At 34.6% G+C, this 20760-nt stretch overlaps 1 protein-coding gene across 2 annotated transcripts in view; it reads right to left on the reverse strand.

Moving 5' to 3' along the window:
* Window positions 1-16377, reverse strand: part of LOC107742041 (genetic suppressor element 1-like) — a 50263-nt gene extending 33886 nt beyond the window's left edge. For both annotated transcript variants that reach the window (XM_016554891.1, XM_016554892.1), the window contains exons 1-2: window positions 16257-16377; window positions 2378-2575 (exon numbers count right to left, since the gene is read on the reverse strand). In XM_016554891.1, coding sequence (XP_016410377.1) covers window positions 2378-2573 — 196 coding nt within the window. In that variant the 5' untranslated portion in view covers window positions 2574-2575; window positions 16257-16377. The remainder of the gene's footprint in view (window positions 1-2377; window positions 2576-16256) is intronic.
* Between the last annotated feature and the right edge of the window lie 4383 nt (window positions 16378-20760).

Raw genomic sequence — 20760 nt, forward strand, 5'->3', positions numbered from 1 at the left:
CTTTGGTCTTCATCAACAGCCGCTTGCGCCACCTGCTGGTGAGCGACTGACAGCAGCTGGAGATCGTGCATCGGTGCTCTACTGCTATTCCTGCAGCTCCCAGATGTGCAATGGCGAATTTTCTGTTGAATTTTAACCACTGAATTTGTGGAAGCGAATTTGGAAAATATAATAAAATTGACAGAAATTTGCCTGTCGAATATTATACATCGTATTTTTAAACAGATTGAATATTTTGGAAGTGAATTCTGGAAGGTGAATATGAATTACTGAATTTTTAATTATGAAAATGTGTGAAATATTTTGAATTGAAATATTCACAGCTTCAATAAACAACTATGTTCAATTTCAGGACCTAAAAATGCAAGCCCTGGAAATACAAGGCATTATAATGCAAGCACTGTTAATGCAATGCATTATTTTTTCAGTTAGTGCTATTCAACATGCTTTTTTGTTTCAAAGACATATGGCATTATTTTGCTTCCATAATATATAATATAGCATGTGGAGTCATGTCTCGTCTTATTAGTTTTTGTTAATAAACGTTATGTAAGCTAGTTTGTCATTATAGCCTACTGTTTTATTGTTGTTGTGCTATTTAATTAAGAATAACAATGAATCAATCTTTTGTTTTAGTCTTAAAAAGTGAAAGGTGTATAGATATAAGCAAAACAGACAATTATCTTTTCTTGTAAAACATGACACTAAGGTCGCGAATTCAAAAGTGAAAGTGAAAGCGTCCAAAGCAAAAGAGGAACTCCAGTTCACAAAACTTAAATCACAAATAATACTGATGAAAATGAACGGGTTGAATGTTGAACACTCGTTACCATATAACTATAAACTATGGTAAAAGTTCATCAGCATGCATTGATTAATCACATGTTGTAGCAAAAAAAAAAAAAAAGCGACCAAACGATGTGCTCGTGCGACCAACTGAGAAAGTTAGTCGCAAAAGAGCGACCAGTGGAAAGAATGAGTCTGAAGCCCTGTATAGCCTAAACATGGCATGTAAGCTATGCGGATGCCACTATCAGTGAACAGGGCAAAAATATGTCAAAATGCATAAGGCTAGAGCACCTTCACTGATTTCAGAAGCACCCTCAGTGATTTGATTCAGGAACCTGGCCTGCCTGTATGGAGATAGATATATATTTCTATATTAGCCTATATATATTTACCCCATATATTAAACCGTAGCGCTCTAACACAATGTAGCCTACTGTACGTGCATTGAGCGACCATGCATGGTCCTCTCCGATAACGTACCCAGATAGCACACAAAATTATGACAAAATTATATCCCAATATATAATTTCATGATGATAGATTTACCAGGATTCTGCAATGTCTAATTTAAAAATCATATTTGTATTAAGTCTCTGTATTGTTCCAAAGACGGCTCTAGTTCTCATCTGAACGTGCGGGAGAAGCATTACTAAATTTGGCCAAAGAAAACTTGTTAAAATCGACATTTTTCTATATTAATTTGTGCATTTTCAAATGTTTATTAAAAGTGCAAAAATTCATTAACAAAAATCTGAAAAGAAGTCAATATTTTACTTTTTCGGGCAGCATTTTGTGTGTACGGTTCTAATTTCAATTTGGTTTTCAGCATAGCATTTAAAAATACAATAACCGTTCTTTTTTCATTTTTTTTTGTCATGGTTAAAAAACGAAAAACGAATGGACGCAAAAGTACACGGACCCAGAACAAAACAAAAACAAGTCAAAACAAATTAAAAAGCAAAAATTAAAAACAAATGTGGAAAAAAAAAATTCCAGAACAAAATCAACAAAAAATAAATGAAAACACAAAATCAAAAAACAAATCAAAAAAATTAATGCCAATGCAAAAAAATCACTAAACAGCAGAAATAAATGAAAATGCAAATCAAAATCACAAAACAAATAAAAAATAAAATACAAAACAATAATCAAAATAAAAACAAAAATAAATAGCAGAACAAAAAAAACAGAAGAAACAAAACAAATCACACAAAAATAAAACCCAAAATTACAAAACAAATCAGAAAAAAAAGAAACTGAAATAAATCACAAAAAATCTGAAAATGAAGACAAAATAAAAACAATAAAATAAAATAAACAAATAGCAGAACAAAAAAAAAAAATTTTAAGCACAAAACAAATCAGCTATATCTATAGTTCTACAGTAACTATATCTATATCTGCCAAGATTAATCTCTAAATAATACAAAAACTAACGGCTTAGAAAGACCTGTAGTTGTAGGTGTACATGAACATGGGTAGAAACTACCTCTAAGTAAAACAGGACATATAAGTGCAATAGTGATGTTGCACTACTAGTAAAGATCTGCTGACTACAGCAAAAGAGCAGAGGAAAGGGCGCACTCACCTCTTGGCTCTTCGGCCTGTTTGGCTAGCTTGCGGAGAGCGGCGGCGAATCCCGAGTGTCCAGACTGGGACGCGGGGCTCCCGTTGGCTACCATTGCTCCGCTGATGGGGGAGGGAGTGAGGGGGCTTACAGTCGCCATGCTGCATGGTGCTGCCGAAATCATGCCTAATGATGGAGACTTTGGCTCATGGCTCATACCTGCAGAGACAGAAAGATGTAGTTTCTGTTCAAAACTGAATTCACAATCACAGAGGAAATGGCTGACATTCAGCCTGTAAACGAGACTCTGTGATATCCTCAGATTTAAGATTGTGTTCAATTCAAATCTATTTTTATCTCCACTCCAAGCGAGTAGAACCACATGCTTTGATTCATACAAGCTCTGATTCAAAGATGAAGGAGAGAATGTGTGTCTACTGTAGCCTACTGTATTTCTCATATTTCTAAGATCTCTAAATTATCAACATGATCAAAACTTTGCTGAAAAACCTGTTGTACAGAATCTACTACATGCCTTCTGTCAACCGATTGATAGTTTATACTTTTTTTAGAAAGTATAATTTGGTATAATTGCAAAAACGTCCACCTTTAGCTTGTGGTTCATGGGTCTTTTTGCTGTGAAATCTTTACTGATGAAGTAAACATAAGAATAACTTGTATATTGTCAGTAATATTTCAAGATGAACACTTACTGGACTGAAGCAGCTTCGGTTTACTTGATTATCCATATATAATTTTTTTTTTAGAAAAATTATGTTAAAATGTGAGTATCAAATATGATCACCAGGCTTTTGAGGAACAATTTATTATAAAGGAACTTTTATTTGTTCATCTCGCAATCATCATTGTATTGCTTTGCATTAAACAAATAGCAGAACAAAACAAAAATAAATGAATGAAAACGCAAAAACAAAACTAATCAGAAAAAAAAACTACATTCAAAACAAAACAGAAATAAAAGTAAATTAAAACATAAAAACCACAAAACAAATCAGAAAAAAAACTAAAAAACAATATGCAAAACAAAACAGTAAATGTTTTACCCCCACAATAAATATAACGGCTTTGATCATAAAACTAAGCATTTAAATATCATCTTACTAAAACATCATTGTGAGATACACTGTGAGTGACAATTGATATTAATATGCAATTTATGTAAGTAGTCTGTTATACAGTTATAAAGATCTCATTGATTTACATGACAAACATCAGAATTTCATGTTATTTTTTGGCCCTATAAATATCAGCAACTGCAGCAAATTGCATATTTTTGCTCAGTTTGTGACTCCTAGTTGAGCTCCATATTCTCAATATATCAGACTATATGGACCATAAAAGCCTGATGTACCAAATATGATACTCAACAAAAAACGCATACTTTTTATTTACATTTTTTAATTATTTTGTCTAAACTTGCAATAAACTGTTCTTTTTTTTTTTTTATTGATCAGACTATTATTCCATTTGTCTGTTTTACAGGGTTAAAACATAAAGGGGGAGTTTACTAACAATGAATTGTATAAACTGATAACCACATTTATTTGCATATGTTGCTTGCAATGATTCAGCGCCTGATACATTAACTGGTTTGTCTAAAAAACGATCTGCAACCAGAATTCAACTATGACAAGGTCAGACCACCTGTACGAGAATGGTTAATGGTTTTACATTTACATTACATTTTATATTTATTCATTTAGCAGATTTATCCAAATTTTATCCAAAGAGGATTACTAAAACAGAAGCGATTCATTTTAAAGTGACAGTAACATTAAAAGTGCTGGGGGGAAAAAAGGTCAAAATTTGGATAGAAAAGTACAAGCTACTTCAGAAATGTAGGCTTAACTAAAAGAATGTATATTTTTTTTCATCTTTTTCTTAAAATAAAGGTTTGGAGGGGAGAACATGTTAAGAGACATAAAGGTTAAACATTTCACATGTTAAGTTCCAGATCTAAACTTTGAGTTTTCAACAACTTCCTTCCTTTGTGTATCTCTCTCTCACACCTCCAGCTATCACTCACTGCCAGCGTTTCTATCAGAAACAAACAAAAGCTTGCTTTATCGTGATAAACTCTGCCTCACCCTTGCCCTTCTGCTGAACCGAGCAAAACAATTAATAATGAACTTAGGGCAGTTAGGAGAGCTGGCAGCAGCATCCTCTGCCATCAGCCACAACTTCATTACGACTTAATGGAGCCTTACGCATCCAAACACGGAGAGTAAGAGAACATAATATGTCCTGTGGTTGAACTGAACAGATTAATCGGATTAATCTTAAATAGCACTATAATTCAGGCACAATATAACACATAATTTGCAATTTGTTCTCTTTATATATCAGCTGCCAAACAAAAAAATCTGATAAGACTTTTGAACAAGGCAAAGTAAAAAAACAAACAAAAATACAAACAAAACACCACAGAAGATAGCAATAATGCACAGCCTCAAATGGCTTCTGTAGTGAAACAAAAACAAAACGAAACGTATGGCCTCTTAGAGCTTTTGTAGTGAACTACAAATAAAATAAAAAACAACAACTAAAATACAACAAAACAACATGCAGAGCTTTTTTCTCAGTGAATTAAAAAATAAAACAAAATTAACAAATCAAAACAAAAACATATGGTCTCTTAGAGCTTTTGTAGTGAACTAAACATAAAATAAACAAAAAACAAAAATGCATAGCTTCTTACAGCTTTCATATTGAACTAAAAAATAAAACAAAGTAAAATAAAACAAAACAAAACAAAACAAAACATGCATGACCTCTTAGTAAACTAAAAAAAAAAAAAAAATTTTAAAAATCAAATGAAGTAAAAGTGATCTTAGTAAACTAAAAAAAAAAAAAAAAATTTTAAAAATCAAATGAAGTAAAAGTGAAACAAAACAAAAACTAATTTATAAAATAAATAAATAAATAAAAAAGCAAAACTCAATAAAACTAAAAAAAATGTGGCTTCTTTCGTAGTGAACAAAAAAATTAAATAAAACAATAAAAAAGTAAAACACAACAATGTAAAACAAAACAAATTGTGGTTAAACTAATTAAGAATATCTTTAATACACTATGCAAATAGGCTTCATAATAAAGTTATAATCCTCACATAATATAGGATAATAAACAAGTGCGGCATATAACTGAAACACTGTTTTCTCCCTGCCATTAAGCAAACCACCATATCCACCTCTCTCCAATCCTGTTAAGGGCTTATCAATCAAATCATCATATCATCCGCTCTTGAAACTCAGCCGTCTCCCTTCCACTCATTTGCGTGCTACAAACAGGCCTCTTCTCTTTATCTCCCTCATTCTCTCTTTCTCTTGACAAACATTCTCAATCAATCCGCTACTGAACTCGCATCAGCTCACCACCCCCTTCCTCTCATCTCTGCCGCTCACACTTTCCCTCCTGGATGGTGTCAATCAGAGATAACAGAGAGTCTCTGGTCGCTGTGGACATGAGAAAAGCCACAGGTATCTTCCGGCACACACAGTCATTCTGACAGAGACGGCCCTCTCAACACAGAGTGATTTATAAGCTGTTATATCAAGGAGTGGGACAGAGATAACATTTATTTCTCTAGGATGCCTTAAAGGACTCATTCAACCAAAAACAACAATTCTGTCATCATTTAATCACCCCTCATGTTTTTCCATATTCTGTGGAACATGAAATGAGATATTTAGCAGAATGTCCAAGCTGCTCTTTTTACAGTAAAGTAAATGGTAATTACTGTAGGAATGTCAAGCTATACAAAAACAACATAGCAAAAGTCCAAAAGGACAAAAACATAGTACCATAAGTCACCATGATATTCTATTTGCACATATTAATATCAAAGTATTTATAGAAGCAAATCTGGTTTCCCTAAACGATCATATTGCTCTGACAACAATAAACATTGCTGCTTCACTGCAGTTTTTAGCATGAACTACAACCTTATTAAAGGAGTTAATTAGTCATCTGGCATGCTCAGTGAAATATTCCACATAATTTCACATCTATGCACTCAGACACACCTTCACCTTAAACTACCACAGAAAATAAGCATTTTTTTAATCCCTGATCTAGCAGGATTTACTGTAGTTCTGTGGCTTATTAACCTCACACCTTTGAGTATAGTCACATATACAAACACAAAAAGGATATTGTACAAAAATAATCAGATCTCCAGCTGGCCATGCAGAATGAATGGCCAAATGTTTAAAATGGCTCACTAAAAGCACCCAAGGCTTGCTATGTGAAGATCTCCTCTCTCTCAGAGATGAAATCCTGCTGTGCTGTTTTTCCCAGAGGCTTTAGCTGTGGTTCGAGTCAGCAAAAACAGTCCCACAGTCCTCTGCTCCCCACTGGCTCTCTAATAAGCTTGTTCATTAGACAGTACAGCCAATGCAAATTGACCCAGCCCTTGTCGACATGACCGGCTCATGTAAATTCAATGGGAGAAACAGCAGGGATAAAAGACTGAGTGATGGATGATGTGTCAAAGTGCTTTGCTGGCCACAAATGAACACACTCACACACATACATGTCCATAATGATGACAGACAAGCATTGATGCATGGGCGACTACAGAGATCTGCTACCCTCGCATTCATTAAGACTAGATAAAGCACCTCACACACACCTGCCTTCTGCTCATTAATCCCAGTGTGTGTACGTGTTTCACTGACAATATTAAAGATGGATGAGGACTAGAATGGTACTGATACTTCCAGAGTGAAATGCACTAATTGGTTGTGACTACAATAGAGATTGATAACGAGAGAACGTTGATCACAAAGCTACTGGTTACAAAGGGCTTGAAGGTTGAAGACCTTACACTGACGTGTAAGTACCGAAACAACCCCACTTGCCATAACTGAAGCCCTTTCGCTAGGCTTGAATGTCCTTGATTAGTTTTGTATTGATTTTCTGGATCTGTCTGCAGTAATTTACAGTTATCTACAACCTGTTGATCTCAAAGCTGACTGAGCGCATTTAGAAATATATTTTTGGGGGATAACAGGTCTTCCCAGGTTACCTTGAAAGTCTCACACTGTTCTCCCCACCCCCAAACCACTGGTGTCCCACAAGGTTCGGTAATTAGTCCCTTAAATTTCCTCATTTAGACCAGATCACTCTGTATCACACTCTTATATAGTTTCTTTACTGGCATCTGTAGTTCAATTAAGAAACTTTAACCATGGAACCTTTTCCATTGCACAAAATATTCTTTATACTCTTAAAAATAAAGGTTTCAAAAGGGAATTTTCGCAGGGATGCTATAGAAGAACCATTTTTTGGGGAACCAAAATTGGTTCTTCTACGGCATCGTTGTGAAATTCTTCTTTATTTTTAAGAGTGCAGCATGCAGTTGTGTGGCTTCTCTAATCACTACTACTCCAACCACACTTGACAGCTCATTTCTCATTCGCATTTAGGTCTCATAATTTAGTCTGAATATGTCTGATTAACCTTTCTGATAATGACCTTGGAGTCAAGACTAGGTTACTCTTCTTCCCACTCAACAGTTTTCCCACGGTCACGATCTTTATCTCAGGTGATGGTCTCAGTGTCGTCCCCTCTAGGTGAGAAAAAAACTTGGACGATGCCCTAGACCAGGGGTGTCCAAACTCGGTCCTGGAGGGCCGGTGTCCTGAAGAGTTTAGCTCCAACCCCAATTAAACACACATGAACCAGCTAATCAAGCTCTTACTAGGCATACTAGAAACTTAAAGGCAGGTGTGTTGAGGCAAGTTGGAGCTAAACTCTGCAGGACACCGGCCCTCTAGGACCGAGTTTGGGCACCCCTGCCCTAGACAATCAGCTCTCACAGCCCTGAAGCATCAGGCTCCTTTATAAGTACAAGAGGTCTTTTCTGCCAACTAAGGCAACAACCCACACTCTAGTCATTTGTCCACTAACATTTATGTTAGTTTATGTTATTTATGAAAATTCGATCATGCTACGCCTCTTTCCAGGTCTCTAAAAGTCAATTAAATTTAAGACACCATTTCTGGCAGGGCAGAATGACTATCCCAAGAGGTTCCTGGGCACATATCTATGGAGGTGACCTGGGTTTAAGCTTGTACTGTACTTGGGGACCCTGGTGTTCAAATCAGACTGTTCTCTCTGAGGGGCCTTTCTCGTTTTATGCACAAAGGGGGCCACAAGTTCCACATTTGTTGTATGTACAAAGAAGGCCATGGGCCCTAGCGTTCAGATCACACTGTATGTGCAGAGTGGCCTGGGGGCATTTGTGGTCTGCTCACACTGTATTCACTGAGGGCCCTGATGTTAAGCTTCTTTTGGTAGTCTCGAGCAGTGTGGCCTGAGGTTTTGGGGGGTCCTGGAAGTAATGGCAGTCATTTAACACAGTGTACACCCAAGGGATCCGCTAATTCTAGTTTCCTAGCTCAGTGTTTCCTAACACTGGTCCTGGAGTAACCTCAACACTGTGCATTTCAGATGTCTTCCTAATCAAACATCTAACCTAGAACCTTGAGACACACCTTTTCAGGTTTCACCTCTTAAATATCTTAGGCTAACATAAAGATATTTTAAGCATAATACACAACAAACAAAACCACAGATTTCCTACTGGCATACTTAACATTCCTTTTTTTTCTCATTATGCACCTATCCATAAGCACTGCCATTGGTTGGCTGATCTGAAGACACAAGATGATTCATCATTAGCCACCTGAGCATAACACAACTGTTGTAGCATTTGCAGGTCTTGATAATCAAGGCTCTTGTGGTCTAACCTTAGCACATGACCCATATCCTCAGCCTCCTGGTCTGGTAATTACCGCTTACATTACATGTGCACTTCCTTGTTAGTCATTTTGTAAGGGTTATTAACATAATGAGGCGTTAAAGTCTGTAGTACCCTAACCTTGTTTTAAAAGTAAAAGCAAATGCAAATCTAAGTAATCTTCAGGAGGTTTTACTCAACGTTTCTATTAAGGGTGCTCCGATTGATCGGCTACCGATCACAATCGGCCGATAATCACTTTGGGATGATTGATCAGCGGTCTCTAAAAAGGCCGATCTCATAAAAACGATCTCAAGCTGATGATGCACCTGCCGTGAGAGGTTTGGCTCGACATGCAGCGGCACCGTCTCAGTCCGCTCGCGTGCTCTCCTGGAGACCGTGCGCTCACACTTACAGCGCACACACATAACGCCAGGTTCACATTACTTTGTTTGCAGTGCTTACGTGGTGCGTATTTTTACCGCGCTCATGTTAACGGATTAAAGCGTTCACACTGCACACACGGTTGCGGTCTGGCAGTGCGTTCCACGAGCGGTGCGTCTGCAGCAGTGCAGAGATCGTTTCCGCACCAAGTCTATGTTTGCTCACGCGCTGAATTAAAGTAACAGCGCATTGTTTGCTGTAAATATGAACATGTATTGACACAAAAATGTTATAATTACACCATAAATGCATATAATTAAAGTCTACTATGTTTCACAGTCAACACATAGGCTATGGCTTTTTGGCTAGGTTTAAAGGAAAAGAGCACTTTTAGTTAAACAAGGCAATAATTTTAAAGTTCTTAATTAAAGTTCTTTATGAACCACAGGATTGCTTGTAATAAAGATTTAAATGCAAAAGAAAAGGCAGTAGAGCTGACTGTTTCTGTCAATGGTAAGTTTTATTTTTGAATGTTTATATACATAAATACATACATACATACATATTAGGGCTGCACGATAAATCGCATGCGATATTTAACGCGCATGTTTTGCTTTAGCAACTTAATATATAAATCTAGAAGTAAATGCAAAAGTAAAAAGCATTGAATAATTGATGAAAGATTGTATTACTGTACTGTGTAAAAAAAGAATCAGAATATTGAAAAAGCCTTTTATCGTTTAAAACATTAAAACAATGTTTGGATTTAAAATCAAAATAATGGATAAATGTGTTTGTGGTAAACAGCCACAGATCAGGAGCAGACTCTTGTGTGAAAGCACAGCCCGTGCTGCTTCTGTACCACACATATGGACTACATACGCACTGCAAACGGAGTATGTGTGAACTTCACATACAGCTCACAAAATCAGGCTTGCGCAGTGTAAGCTATTGTGCAACAATAACACAATTGTAAAAACAAAGATACAGTGCATGATCAAACATTTAGGTGAGATAAATATAGATTTTTGAAAAATGTAAAAAAAATGCCCCCCTCCACCCCTCAAATGAAGAACACATGCTGAATTGAGTGCTGTGCCTGCCTGTGATGGATTTTGAATTAAAAAAATGAATATTAGTTGAATTTAAAATAAACATTTGCATTTGAATGCAAAAATAGTACAATCAAATGTTAGGAGTGCGTCAGCGAGTGTCATCAGTGGAGCACGAGATGCGGTGATGATGTAAGCGACGTTGTTGCATTTTAATGTTTTGTTAATCTAGCCCACGAGACATGCAGTTGCTGTAGGGCTGGACAATAATTCAATATCAATATGTATCGCGATATAATTTGTTTCAATAACGGTGATATGATTTTTAAACACATTTCCGATATTTCGATATACATTACCAGTTTCCCTACATTGATTTATTTGTGCCGTTTGACTTCGTTGAATAAACATGAGCACTGCACGTTTCAAGTCTCAATAAATTGGGTTAATTTAAAAATACAGTGGTTAAATTAAAAAAAAAAATTCTATTGCTCTTTGTTTTAAAAAAGGTTATAAAAAAAGTCAAAAATTATCGATACCGAACGATATGAAACATTATATCGTTGATAAATTTTTTAGCTATATCGCCCAGCGCTATATTTAATACACATAAATAATTCTACATGATAAAAAGAAGGCTTTAAAAAGATCGGTATCGGTGATCGGATCGGCAGATACTGCTTTCTGTAATCGGTGATCGGTGATCGGCCTCAAAAATCCTGATCGGAGCACTCCTAGTTTCTATTCGCAGAACCACAAAGTTACTACATTAAATCATAAATGCTGCAGATCACCAGCAACCCTTCAAAACTACAGTACAGAAAACAGAGTTTTTAAATATATTTTTCAAGTAGAAAGTATTTTATTTACAAATATCATGAGTTAATTAGTTTATAAATGACCATAAGCTTTAGGGAGTCACACCAAATTATATTCTGCTACCTGAACTAACCTCGCTTTGCCATAAAAACGTCAAATGTATTGACCTTGATCATGGGGGTCTAGAACGGTCCTCTCTACAACATCAGTAGACAAAATTTCTTTAAAAAAAAAAAAAGAATTCTTTAAATTATTTTGTTATAAATAAATAAATAAAGTCTCACGCAATCACAAGCATCTCCATCACTGATAAATGGGTGCTCCATTAGAGACTTTTGTGTGTGTGCATGCTCATGAAGGTCAGCTCAGAAGGTTGCGAATTTTAGATATCACAACAGAACAACAACAGAACTTTTAATTTCAACAGAATGGAGCAGTTATATTGTTAGACTGCAAAAAAGCTTTAAGGCGCCAAGTTCACACTTACTGGAGCAGTTAAGGAAGTATGTGTTCTCTGACACTGTGTAAACAATTACAACATAACTACTCTTATCAGTTGGACCCAAAGCTTTGTCTGTGTTTGAGAAGCAGGAAAAGTCTAACAAAAAAGTGAAAGCTTTTATTACATCCCATGCTGTCCCCTCTAAGGGGCACTTGGCATCTCCAAAGCCCCCAAAACAGCCGACACACATCAAAGTATGCTGGGTAAGTGTTTATACTTTGGGAATATGACCACTGTCACTATGTACGCAGTGCTGATTGGTCATTTTGAATATCTAGGGAGCATTTATGATGTCACATGGTCAAAAATAGCATGAAAAAGATGGGGGTTCTCTTGTCTTTTCATTTTGGTCATTGGATCAGGCTTTTGACCACACTCTCCCTCTTTTCTCATGGTATCTTATTACATCTGGTTCTTCTAAGACCACATTAACTTTCTGTTCCCAACTCCTTTAATAAATCAGGAACATGTTTTCCCTAAGTTTAAAGGTACCAAAAAATCACAATGTTCTTTTGTCACTTCAGCCCGACAGACATGTCCAAAACGAAGACCACTGTAGTGCAAACAGCCGATGTGTGTGTGTGTAAATACATATAGCAGCTGACCAACATCAGTTAAAGAAGCAGCAGAAATCTGAGCTAATCCCAATAAAGTCTGTCTCTGAGGGTTTAGCACTGCTGATTACACACACACACTTGGCACAAGGGTTTTCATTATATAATCCATCCTCAACACCCTGTTAATCAATCACAAAACCAGAGATGATCAAAAAACACTACTCCAGCCTTGAATCTCACAATAAAGTGCATATTTTTTGTAAATAAATTAAAATTTAATTTAATTTTAAAACCCTTTTTTTTATTATTTAAAAATAAAAGTATTATAATTATAATCCACAAAAAATAATGACAAATTGGTTATGTTCTTCTACTGTACTGTAAGTCACTTCAGATAACAATTATTGCTAAATGCATACATGTAATACATGTATTATTTATTATTATAATATAATATAATATAATATGCACATTTTTACACCTGTTTGTTTACCCAACCATGACGTTTCAAGAAATGCTTTATACATAAAATGCCTTTATAAATTTTTTTTAACAATTTGTAAATAAAATTATTCTAATTATTTTTCAAAACATTATGCACAAATAATCCCAAATTGTTTATGTTCCTCTGTTTTAAGATACTTTGGATGAAAAAGACTTATAAATGTATAAATGCAAAAAAATAACTAAATAATATAATTTTAAATGCACATAATATAATATAATATAATAATTTTAAATGCACACATTTATACCTGTTTGTTTGCCCAGCCATGACTGATAAATCAGCTTTATCTATTCCTAATCATTTTAAAATAAAAATATAATATTATTTTTCCAAATATTATGCAAAAAAAATGATAAATGTTCCTCTAATGTAAATCACTTTGGATAAATATGACTGCTAAATGCATAAATATAATAATATTTTTTAAATGCACATATTTTACACCTGTTTGTGTGCCCAACCATGATTGATTAAAAATAATAATAATAATAATAATAATAATAATAATAATAATAATTTGCGCTTTAAACATAAAATACCTTTATGTATCATAACCTACAACACTCAGAGGCTTAAAAAGGTCAAAGAACAAAAGACTGCCTGGTCAAATCAGCATTCAAGAATGTAAATATCCGTTATCGAGCTGGTCATAAGCAAATAAGAGTCTAATGGAGTCAGATGGGAGTTTCTGTAACCTCCACCTCCATCCCCACCCAAGATACACTCACAACAAACCATTAGAGTATACTGGACCATAGTACCAGCTCATATTTATTGTAAAAACATGTATAGGCTACTTACATTGCACTTTGGCATTTGTATTTTCAAACGGTGATATTAGGAGTTTTTCCATTCGATTTGCTGTCACTTCAATTGCAATTGTTACTGACTTAATGAAGCCTTAATCTGTGCCTTTTGAGGAATCTCACAATAAAGTGCATATTTTTTGTAAATAAATTAAAATTTAATTTAATTTTAAAACCCTTTTTTTTATTATTTAAAAATAAAAGTATTATAATTATAATCCACAAAAAATAATGACAAATTGGTTATGTTCTTCTACTGTACTGTAAGTCACTTCAGATAACAATTATTGCTAAATGCATACATGTAATACATGTATTATTTATTATTATAATATAATATAATATAATATGCACATTTTTACACCTGTTTGTTTACCCAACCATGACGTTTCAAGAAATGCTTTATACATAAAATGCCTTTATAAATTTTTTTTAACAATTTGTAAATAAAATTATTCTAATTATTTTTCAAAACATTATGCACAAATAATCCCAAATTGTTTATGTTCCTCTGTTTTAAGATACTTTGGATGAAAAAGACTTATAAATGTATAAATGCAAAAAAATAACTAAATAATATAATTTTAAATGCACATAATATAATATAATATAATAATTTTAAATGCACACATTTATACCTGTTTGTTTGCCCAGCCATGACTGATAAATCAGCTTTATCTATTCCTAATCATTTTAAAATAAAAATATAATATTATTTTTCCAAATATTATGCAAAAAAAATGATAAATGTTCCTCTAATGTAAATCACTTTGGATAAATATGACTGCTAAATGCATAAATATAATAATATTTTTTAAATGCACATATTTTACACCTGTTTGTGTGCCCAACCATGATTGATTAAAAATAATAATAATAATAATAATAATAATAATAATAATAATAATTTGCGCTTTAAACATAAAATACCTTTATGTATCATAACCTACAACACTCAGAGGCTTAAAAAGGTCAAAGAACAAAAGACTGCCTGGTCAAATCAGCATTCAAGAATGTAAATATCCGTTATCGAGCTGGTCATAAGCAAATAAGAGTCTAATGGAGTCAGATGGGAGTTTCTGTAACCTCCACCTCCATCCCCACCCAAGATACACTCACAACAAACCATTAGAGTATACTGGACCATAGTACCAGCTCATATTTATTGTAAAAACATGTATAGGCTACTTACATTGCACTTTGGCATTTGTATTTTCAAACGGTGATATTAGGAGTTTTTCCATTCGATTTGCTGTCACTTCAATTGCAATTGTTACTGACTTAATGAAGCCTTAATCTGTGCCTTTTGAGCATGTAATTACAGTAACTTCTCATAACTACTCCTTCTTATAACATCCAACTCATCCAGTCTTTCCAGTTTAACCCAAACTACAACTCGCATTTCAGTTTCGCATCTAATCAAATAAATCCTCAGCCGTTAGTTATTTAAAAATGATCTTTTGAAGTCAGTGCGACAGGATAATGCAAACTCACATTCTGCCAGTAAGTATATCTAGACTGGTTGCTGAGTACATATGACTTTCCAGAGTACACTGACATTTATTTGGCCACACAAAAAGCCAGAAGAGGAAACAAGAGACATCAAAAACGAAAACTTCACATGTGTAAAACAGACAGGATGTGACCAAACCAACAGTTTCTATGGTTTAACAAAATGGGTTTTGCCATTTTGGCCAATACTGATATTTACAAAGTTGGACGGCCAGTATCAGATGCACACAAAATACTTATTTTACCAAAATTCATAAAATACTTATTATTAATTGACATGGCTGTCTGTAAATCTCAAATTGACTAAAAATTGGCAAAATAATCAGTCTAGCCAATATATTGTTTTATAGTTTTTATATTTTGCAGTAAACTCTATAACATTAATAAATGTAACCAATATTTGAGCGATACTTCGCTGTAAGTTCTCTCTACATTTTATGAGCTCAGGCCCATCATGAAGCATTTTTTCTGGACAAATTCACATCAAATATTGTGTTAATAACCTAATTTAAACAAGATCCAGAAGGGAGGTCTGAGACGGATGGAAAATTAACCTTGAGGTGACAGAATATCAGAAGGTCATCTAACTCAGCATGACTCCCCAAACACTTACTCGCAGCCTGAAAATCCAACATTTTACTCAGAGACGATTGTTAAACAGTTTTGAATATGAATGAGTCCCGATAGAAAGCCAAAGGTCACATCAAGCATATCGTTTCTAATAACAACGCCAATAAAATCATTATCTTTCACGGAAGACGACGGTATTCCAGGCTCAAACCGAACAACTGTAATATAGTTAAAGTAAACAAAAATGATAAATAATAAGCTAATTGTACACTTGCAGGATGGACCACGAATGACTGAGAATGAAAACAAAGCGCCCCACATCACGCAGTTTTCCGGCAAGCGATGAGCTCGTAACAAACGCAGCCGAAAGCCGAGCACACTTCAGCCCGAGCCTCTTCATCACAGCCCGCGTGCGAGAACTCACCTTAAAACAGAAGAAAAGCGTGTTTCCCACGTATTTAGAGCTGAAGTAAATCCATGGCGGTGCTCCGGCGGCAGCACAGCGGTCGAGAGCGCTGAGTGAGCCGCAGTGGAGTGAGTGAAGGCGGCGCTTAGAGACTCGCAGCAGCACCTGCTCCACTGATCCGCCCCGGAGGCAGAGCCACAGTCAAGGGTGACGGACCTCCTACTGACGGGGGTCATGTCACGCCGAGCGAGACAGATAGCGCTCTGTGTGTGTGTGTGTGTGTGTTCTCGAAGGAATGCTGCATGTAAATGTTGTACATTCACAAACACAAACATCTCTGCTGCTATAGGCTATTCTTCTATATACGGTTTGCCGCCGTTTAATTTTATTCACTATAGTGTTGCAAAAAAAAAAGATATTACAAACAAATTACAAAATCATAAAAAATTAAATAATCACCTTTTATTCAAATTTTATTTTAGGATGAAAAAAATATTAGGGAAATGTAATGAAATAATTTAAATAATTAAATGATATAACTAAATTATATATATAAATTTAATAATTTTTATATATTTATATCAAATTTTATGAAATAATGATTTAAAGGATATAATCTGATATCCAACATAAATATAAAATATAACTTAAATATATATAACTTGTTCTTCAAATATAACATAAAAAAACATACAAACATAATAAATAATAGCCCACCAGAATTAATTAGAGTAGGCTATACATGATTTGCTACCACAATAAATGCAAAAAACATCCAGTATATGCTCAAAACTCTTGTCTGTAAAATAAATATTACACATTTGCTTTATATAAGAATAATATTTCTAACAAAGACTATATTTAAAGACTTAGATTCATGGATCTTAAACAATAGAATCCCATATGAAAAAAAAACAAGCTCACTCTACAGTAAATAATGCAGTTAATTATGCAAAATAAATGAAGATGTAAAAATGATGATGCAAGAGTGTATTCCATAGTGTGTGTGTGTGTGTGTGTGTGTGTGTGTGTGTCTCCCTCTCCCTCTCTCTCTCTCTCTCTCTCTCTCTCTCTCTCTCTCTCTCTCAGAAAGACAAGACAAGGAAGTGTTTACAACCTGGCACATATAAGCCTCCATTTCCAACTGATTTTGGGCACACACACAAGCACACACACACACACACACACACACCTGCAGGGCGAGTGGTTTCCAGCGGGCGTTCTTCAGCAGTGCAGGGGTGCAGCCCAGAGTGTTCTGTGGCCTCTTCTTCAGCGTGAGGATGACTCCACTTGGATCCTCACGGAGACAGTTAACCAAATTCTTCAACTGCCAGCCCACCTGAAAGATAGAGATCATTTAAAAATATAAATACAAAATAAATAAACAATGTTAAATGTTAACATTTACATTTAGAGTAAAGACAAATGCTGGATGTGGATGTGATCAGTGAAAAAAAAATGGAGCCCCGCACATAACAGATTAAGAATTTGTTCCCTCGTCAATCTCCCAGCATCCCACAATGCATTTATGCACCTCACTGCTTTGACCTTGGTGCTCACCAAAAAGCTCAGATCACACACATACTTATAAACACACACACACACACACACACACACACAATACTGAACATATACACAATTACAATATATCCACAAAATCTTGGCCTTACACCTTCTGTTTATAATATACATATATTGTTACATATATGAGTGGCCCTTTGGAAAAAATAAACACACTTTACACACTCTGCTAGTTTAGTTAATTAATTAGCTAATGCTCTTTAAAGGAATAGTTCACCCAAAAATATAAATGTACTGGAAATGTACTCACCCTCAGGCCATCCGAGATAAAGATGAGTTTGTTTCTTCATCAGAACAGATTTGGTGAAATTTAGCATTTCATCACTTGCTCACCAGTGGATCCTCTGCAGTGAATGGGTGCCGTCAGAATGAGAGTCCAAACAGCTGATAAAAACATCACAATAATCCACAAGTAATCCACACCACTCCAGTACATCAGCTAATGTGTTGTGAAACCAAAAGTTGTGTGTCCATCATTAAGACGTTTCAACTTTAAACTGTTGCTTCTGGCTAATAAATGATCAGTAGGCCTACATTAAATGCAACTTTTAAAAACCTAAATACACAATGTGATCAAGATTTTATTTTCAAGTTTTAATGTAAACTTAATTTAGCAAAAAGAAAAAGTTGAAATCAGTTGCAACTTGTATGGAATATGGATTAAGAATATGGATGATTGCTGAGTTATAGCATAATGTAAAACCAGCATCACAGAACCGGAAATATGAGTAACAGGACCAGCAATAGTATCTATAGTATCTATCAGCAATGTATCTATTGTAAGAAAAACTTTAAGTTTTTTTTTTTTTTTTTTTTTTTACTTTAGGTAAGAAAGTTTATAGAAAGTTTATACAAATATGTTTTAGAGGAATTGGAATTTAACTGGAAAACAAGGTGTAATTATTGGTTTGATTGATTTGTAAGAGTTAAAATAAAAATAAATAGACTTATTTTAATTTATTTCTTGCTGAAAAAGACTGCAAGAAAGTATCTGTTTGTACCACAATTTTCCTGTTTTGAAAATTTGCTGGTTTAAAAAGGAAATAATATAGAACTGTTTATCATCATTTCTTAACTAATTTAAGCGATGTTACTATTCTGTCTATCTGTCTGTCTGTCTATCAGATGTGGTCAGATGAGATCTAATGGGTTTGATAAGGTCTGAGGAGGTCTTCAGTGTATCTGTCTATCTAAGCCCTTAATGCTAACTATATGACTAATGTGAAGGGAAAAAAACCTGACTTCATGCTTTAAAACTATTTTAAACTTTCAGGCAAAGCTTTATCAAGTCAACATCAAAGTTTTTTCTGTTCCAGTTCATATTTATAATATCAAACGTTCCAAATTTATCCACCATCTTAAAATCTCTTTGACTAAATAAATAAAAATGTCACTGCAACACTTTTTGCAATTTTTGTGCTTAAAGTCTTATGTCAAAGTGAAACCTTTTCTTTCTTTTTTTTTTTACATTGTCTCTCATTTTAGCTTCATTATACTTATTTTGACATACATTTGACATTGATTTTGGGCATATTGCTTTTTAGAGCCATTCACACTTAAAACGTCCAGTTCAAACAGCTTCCTCTTCATTTCTGATAATATGTGCTGTTGTATTTTGAACGCATCACGTTTGCATATAGAATTCACCTCATGCCTTTATTCTTCCGACAATGGGTTTGCTGTTTAAATCTATGCATCTATACGTTGGCCTGCAGCATTTTGCTTCATTGAAAGTTTGACATAATCAGACTTGCTGTTGATATTATTGTCCTGTCCACAACATCTGCTAAAATGCATGCTTGGGTATTGCATGTAAATATGAACAATAAGTAAACACAAAACCAATTTTTCTACTTTACGATCCAAATGCTGTAATCAGGCCTCAAAAGATGTGTCTGAATGAGTGAAAGTCACTCCCCATTATCATATATTATCATTAAATATTATCATACAATTAAGAAATAAATTAGGAAATTTAAAAAAATACTGCAATACATTTAAATATATCAATTATAAAATAAATAAAATTATGTAAATATAAATAAAAATAAAATATAAAATGCAAATATAAATAAAAATAAATGTGACTATTAACCCTAACCCTAACATAGAAATAAAGTATTTTTATATTTTAAATTAAATAAATAACCATTTTTTTAATTTTATGTGAAAATTAAGCAGAATTGATGCTGTCATGTATTTTTACATTTTGAAGGTTTGGTCCTACGACCTAACGATCTACGCATAAGATCATAAACACATTTCTGATAAGATTATGCATACATGCATGAAAAAAAGCACTGCTCCTCCACCTGTGCACAATGTGTGTAATATGATTTAACATACACACATTAATATATCAAGACAAGCACAGGGTCATTTCCATTTCCTCTCCTCCCTTCATCTCTCTTCTTTCCATTCATATCTCTCTTTTAATCATCTATTCTGTGCAAATGGTTCATGGCCCGCAGTGCCTTCCCTCTCATCCTCTCCTCTGCCTTTTTTCCCTCCGTTCTCTAGCCCTCCACTCACCTCCTCTCCCTTGTTGAGTAATTATTGAGAAAGTAGCATGTGTCTGACATGGTCGCTGTGGCAACGGCGGTCAGGAACCCGGTCATGAGCCCATTCAGCGCATGAATGAGAGAGAGAGAGAGAGAGAGAGAGAGAGATAACAGCAGGATGTCAGGATATCCACTGTGCCCTGAGAGAAGATCACACACACACACACACACATACACAGTATTTCCCAGTCCTCTCTCACACACAGATAAACACCCTCACAAACGCATGTAAAAATGCATGCAGCTGCAGCAACCACATGCATATTTATTTATTTATGATTAGGGATGTAACGATTCACTCAACTCACGATTCGATTCGATTCACGTTTTTTTTTTACAAAATGAGATTTAAGACAAATTATAAATTAAATGTGTCCTTT

This window comes from Sinocyclocheilus rhinocerous, unplaced genomic scaffold, assembly GCF_001515625.1.
Source record: "Sinocyclocheilus rhinocerous isolate Xijiao unplaced genomic scaffold, SAMN03320098_v1.1 scaffold135, whole genome shotgun sequence".
NCBI lineage: Eukaryota > Metazoa > Chordata > Actinopteri > Cypriniformes > Cyprinidae > Sinocyclocheilus > Sinocyclocheilus rhinocerous.